Below are 6529 nucleotides of genomic sequence, written 5' to 3' on the forward strand. Positions count from 1 at the left end.
GAAGGAAGCCAAATAAAAGTGGCAGGAATGTATTTTCCCAAGATACAGACTGACTCCTTTGAGAACTTTTATTCTAAATTCAATCAAATGTAAGAAACTTTAGGAAAAACAAATAAGTTACCAAAACATGTGAGGAATAAGGAGCATGTGTAGCCTCATAATCCATGATAATTTCGTGAATGACATGAGTCTGGCTCAGGGAATAAAACTTCTAAGGGATGACAAACACATACATAGTTTCATTCAACAAGAGATTTCATATTTAAGAAATCACAAATTCACTCTAGTGTGGTGGTTCATGCCTATATCTCCAGCCCACATGAGGTGTAACCTCAAAGAATAGGAGTTCAAAGCCAACCTCAGCTTAATGAAGATTTCAAGGCCAGCCTGGCTCCTGGGCTCGTAGAAATACCATCTCACAAAACAAAAACAAAAAAAGAAGTCACCTTGATGTGTGACTACTTTGACCCTTTCATGTCAAGTCTAAAGTAAGGCATGCTCACTTCCTGTTCTCCTAATATGCTGTTCATGTTAATTTTCATGGATTACACTGCAGCAGTGCCTGTGTGTGCAGTTATCGGCAACAATAGCAGACCTGCCCCTAGTCCCTAAATGAGAGGTGTCAGACACACTCAGCAGGCATGACCTGCTTCTCAGAGTTTGTGCTCATCTCCCCCTGTGGCTTCTGACACTGTGCCACTCAGAGCACAGTAGCACACAGCCGAGTCTGACTCTTGGACCGAGGCTTTCTGCAAGTGGAAAGAACTGGATCCTCTGTCATATGTAGCTACAAAACCTCTGCTGCTTCCTTTCTCAATGGCCTTCGAGACTCTGAATAGGAGCTGTGGACCTTCTCTGGGATACTGCACGTACCAGAACAGGGCTGGGTACTGTTGGGTTTCATAGGAACAGTTCACAGTCAGAGGAGTCCCTTCAGAGAGTGTCACTTGACCTTCCATCTGAGTCACGGAGTCTTCATTGCTTTTTCCTAAAGAGGGAAATTAATAACAATTCAGTATCGGTCATCTTGGTGATGGCCTGTATTCTGCCTCATAGGAAAAACTGCCCTTAAAATTTACATCAATACCATAGAATAACACATAAGCTCTGTGTGTCATCCCACTTACCAACCATTAACAAGAGTACAATCACTAGTACCAGAGAAGAGTTCATCTTCTGAGACAATGGAATGTGTGAATCTTCATTTCTTTAGTTGGAAAGGTTAATGTCAAAGTGAAAGGATGATTTTGAGCTGAGAATTAAACAGGAAATGTATATGTGTTAGGTAGATGCATCCTCTCCCACCCCCATTTTAGGCAATTTGCTAACCTCAGAAGATTGTTGACCTACATTCTCACAGTCAGAGATGTAGTGCCGCTCTTGGATCTTTTATTTGTCTAAGACACCTGATATCCTTTGAACAGTGCTTCTGTAATTCTGAAGAATAGTTGTGATTGAAATATTTGAACTTTTACATTGTCTGATCTAGGAACTGCATTCCATGCCATTTCTAAGTTTCTTGTGTATGGTCTATGTGGTAATCCACTGGAAAAATCACACAAGCAAGGAATGGCATCACATATTTATTCACTACCAGATGACTTTGCGGTAAGAGACAAACTTTTTCCATTTTCTTACCCTACACTTGGAGAGGTATCATAAACCTAAAAGATAACTAACAGATGATTCTTAAATTAATAAGTGAAGGAGGTTGGGGAGTGGGAGGAAAGATGGGAGAACTGTGGTTAGAATATAAAATAAAAAATAGAAAAATTAATAAATGAATATTTTTGTTTAAAATAATATCACTACTTGAAATAGCCATTTGTTTCATGTTTGAAACATTTATCATAACTCAACTTGATAAAAGTTTAGTGAAAACATGACAATTTTATATTACATGTATATTTTGGGAAATAATTGATATGGTGTTACTCATTGGAGAAGCACATAGTCTATTATACTTGAGGCTTTGAGGTCAGTCTCTATCACCTCAAAAATAGTAATAATAATAATAAACCCTCTGGTGGTTTGAAGATAATGGTACCTATAGGCTCATGTGTTTGAGTACTTGGTTCCCAGATGGTAAAGTTAGGAAGAGTTAGGAGGTGTGGTCTTGTCTTGGTGTTTCAAAGGACTCAAGTCATTAGCAGAGCCACATTTTCTGCCCTGCGGTTGTGCCAACAGAATGGATGCTCTCAGCCATTGCTCCAGTACCGTATCCCCATCCCATGCTCCCCACCATTATGGACATGGACTCTAACCCTCAGAAACTGTAAATAAACTCTCCTGTAAGTTACATGCATCATAGTGTTTCATAACAGCAACTTAAAATTAACCAAAACAAATCCACATAACTTGCATTCCTAGAAAAATACAGAAACTGATGATATTGAATACCCAAGGAAATGAATACAATTCCTCTTCCCCTGACATGTCATTGACCTAGGTGCACCAAAGAGATTCTGAGTTACATGTAGCTGCAGATCCACTGTTGTTTAGACAGGATTCCTTCCATAGACTTTTTTCTCAACTGTGCTTTCTCTATATCTTTACATGTCAACAATACTTACATAACCAATATAGTTCCATAAAGTTATAGTCACATAGGACCATATTTGCTAATAAATGTTAAAGTCACACAAGGACATATCATCCCATAAAATCATAGTCACACAGGACCATATCCTTCCATAAAGTTATAAACACACAGAAATATATCCTTCCATAAAATTGTGGTCATACAGGACCATATTCTCCCATAAAGTTATAGTCACACAGGAACATGTCCTCTCAGAGTTAGTATTTTTCTGAAAAGAGTAAAGATTGAGCTAAATGTCACCCTCTGGGTACAGTCACAAATGGCTTGTCTGTGGATGAACAGCATTCTCATAACAATGGAGACACTTTCCACCCCCACAGCTTTTGAAGTGTGTGTTCACTAAGCAATATCTCTGATGATGGATAATGTAAGACTCTCAAGAGGATCAAGTTCAGTGCCCAACACTTATGCAGAGTGGCTCACAACCCTCTTTAATGCCCAAACAAGGAAAATCCATGTCCCTAGGCCCTGAGGGAACCTGTAGTCATTCGCACACACAAACACACACCAACACACACACACACATGCACATGTAAACACACATTTACACATGAATATGGACACACACCACTAAAAATATTAAATTTTTCAAGCTGTGCATTACATTATAAAGTGCTGTTTCCATCCACGATTTCTGTCACTAAAGGTCTTCCTTGTCTAGTAATAGTACTCTCTACTGTTTGAACCAAGATCTAAGACCTCTCCATTTGCTGATACAGTCAGAATGCTTCTTACCTATACATCACTGAATGAGATAGTTAAATAAAGACTCTGCATACATTATAGGAGGCTAAGGTTTTCTTTTTACACATTGTGACTCTTGATTTACTGGCTTTATCCATTGTCAAATATAAAAGTATGTGTTTCTGGATGCAAAGAAAAATGTACAATATTTGGAAGACAGAGAAGAGGCAACAGCCATTGTCTCCCAAACCATCATTGTACAGGAATGGTGAAAGGCACTGGGTACTGAGTGGTTTCATCTGGCTTTTGTTTTTCTCCATCTTCTGCTTCACTTTCTTCTTAGTGAGGTTTGGTTGAGTTGATGGCTCTTCAGCAGCTCCTGTGTATAGAGGAACACAAGTCAAATTACAGTTTGTCTCTGAGCCCTAAAAATTCATTGAGGAAACTACTATGCCTGTGACTCAGTGACACACCAATGGATTTTTAACCCATGCTCGAAATGCCCCTCCTGGGGATCTCTGAAGTAAGTTGGGTATCTCTGCTATCTGATTTCCTCTGCCTCCTCAACACATACTTCAAGTTAAGAAAGAAAGAAATTTCTCAGGCTCATTCACAGCTGCAGTCTCTTCCTTCAACTTACCTGTAGAATTAATAAGTCTGTGAGTTTAGAAACTAGGAGACAATTAGCATCGTCCACAGGCACTCAGATATTTTTGAGAACCCCAATTATCCTGACATGTCATTCAAACCACATGGCTATAGATGGAGAGTCTGTGTAGACAGCTAGAACAATTGGCCAGAGAATCAAAGGAGCTATGATACTGCCTCATCTCCATCACTAAAGGATCCCCTGATGACAGGTATTCAGTGTTTTCAAAGCTACGGTGACCTTCTTCCTTCCACAATTTCACTTTTAGTTTATTTCCTCTAAGGTCTGGGATTTAGGCATTTCTACCTTCATGGTGTCCCTTTGCTTAATACCATGTCTCCTAAATGCTGCCCAGATGTTAAACCTGGAAACTATCTACAAAAATATTGATGGTGGGATTTTTGCCTCTGTATTGACAGACACCAGGACTGAGAATTTTAATTTTATCCCATGTTTTTGCAGGCACTGACCATGAAGTAGAGACTAGGGACACACTTAGCCAGCTACTTCAGCAGACTTGAAAGAACTCAGGCAGCCTTAACTGCCTTTAACTTAATATCCTGTCTCTGTTTCCCTAGTGTTGGGATAGCAAGTTTAATAAGCACTAGATGTTCCAAGGACACAGGAGACAGAATGTGGCATTCCATGGGCTGAAATAGCCTTGAAAATAGCCTGAATTCATGTGACCTATGAAAACTTTGTTCCTGGAGCTTTTTGTTTCTAGGTCCATGCCCTACCATTGGCCAAAAATTTCCCTGAAAATCACCATATGGAGCATAAGCAGGTCATGGCAGACCTGCATAGGTTGCAGAATGAGAACAACAAAACCTTGGAGAGAGTCAATGAGCTCAACAAGGAATCACTCTTCTATTGGTAATTGCCTGTCTTGCACGGGACTGTAGCGTCTATATCTGTCTATCTTTTCCTCTGGATCACAGAGTACACAGCTCTTGTTCTAGCCATTATGGATCTTAGCAAGAATCCTTAGCAAGCAGTTCTTGGACTTGTATTTATGACACTCATTTTTGCTAATTGTGAGAGAGACTGTAAGCTCCTCCTAGCACCAGACTGCCAACTTAAATAGAATCTAGTTCAGTGATTTTAATCCTTCCTAATATTATGACCATGATAAAATAATTTGTCATGTTTTGGTGAGATTCAATTATGGAATTATTTTTCCTGCTACTTCGTAATTTTAATGTTGTTACTATTATGACTCATGATGTAAGTTTCTATTATGGAGGAAATCTGAGATGCCACACATTGAAAGAGGAATTCCATTACCAAAAGAGTCATGATGCATAGTTTAAGGACCACTTTTCTAGCTACAGGAATATTTTGCACCATCAGATTGGTGTCAAAAAGGTTCTCAGGCATGGGCTTATTGCCCCCATGGGACCTATACACCCCTTGGGTTTCCTGTCAGCTCTCTGTGTGAATTTGACCCCTACCTCCTGATGTGGTCCCATTATCATTGTCAGTTAAGGGCATTGAAGGACCCACTCATATTAGAAAAAATAGGTAGATGTCTTTTGTTGTTGGCATATTTGGAAATAGTTTGATATTTTCTAGAATTTCCTGTTCTCTAGTTTTGGCCTTCTGAGTGCAGCTGTCATGGCTGGATTAGCCTCTTCTCTCTCTCTCATTATGGAACCTGATGGTGAGTTGAATTGATGGGTTATGGATGCAGGGGTGGTAGGAAGAGAGTCAAGGTCTTACTATACAGATTGTGTTTCCAGCAATCCACCGTACCAACTCCAGATGGACAAGACCCAGGTGCAGTATGTAGTGGAGAAGCTGAGGCAAGAGACCAAGAAGGTGTTAGGGGAATGGATCCTGCTGTAGCACTACTTGGGAGAATTAAAAGACATCTCTGAGGATCAAGAACAAGTCATCAGACACCTCCAGACCCAGGAGCATCAGGTAGGAAAAAGCAGTTGGGTCAGGGCTAGATCCATCATTATTCTTTCATGGAGCATAAGGCTGTCCATAAACACAATGTGGTATCACTTAGAACTTTGTAAATACACACACACACACACACACACACATACACACACACACACACCATTCATCATCCCCTGCTTTCATGACAACCAACTGTTAATTTCTATGTCTATGCATCAGTAGTTCTGGGAAGTCACTCTCTTGTGGGTATCAATTGGCAAACCAACCTTGCTGTTCTATTCCAAGCTGCATTTCAATGTGATGGGTCAATGACACTTCCCATGCCTACATTTCATCATAATAGAAGTGGTGCTTTGTACAGACTTGTGGGAGTTAGGTCTTGTGGTTCATTTTATTTGCAAAGTTCTGTGAGATCCACATGGGGGCAGGGGAAGCAACTTACAAGGAAATGAGCCAACTGCAAATGCCAAATGAGTGATTCTCTTTGTCACCACATTAGATGGCATGTGGCCTTTCTTCCTTATATTCTCTGCATCCTAATTAGTCACTTACCCATACCCAAACCTTGATTCATACTGACAGAAACTTCAGTGGGACTTTAACAACAGCGTTTACCGCGTGTTTTGTTGGCAAGTTCTCCCATCACAGAGATTACACTATGGGCATGATAGGTTGTCCATGGATGT

At 40.1% G+C, this 6529-nt stretch overlaps 1 gene segment (V, D, J or C); it reads right to left on the minus strand.

Annotated features, from left to right (window-relative positions):
- Positions 1–83: 83 nt before the first annotated feature.
- LOC121138095 lies at positions 84–1207 on the minus strand. The segment is given in 2 exon segments: positions 84–988; positions 1128–1207. Coding segments are annotated over 2 exon segments (381 nt in total).
- Between the last annotated feature and the right edge of the window lie 5322 nt (positions 1208–6529).

The sequence above is a fragment of the Mesocricetus auratus genome, unplaced genomic scaffold (genome assembly GCF_017639785.1).
Source record: "Mesocricetus auratus isolate SY011 unplaced genomic scaffold, BCM_Maur_2.0 contig_13252_pilon_obj, whole genome shotgun sequence".
NCBI lineage: Eukaryota > Metazoa > Chordata > Mammalia > Rodentia > Cricetidae > Mesocricetus > Mesocricetus auratus.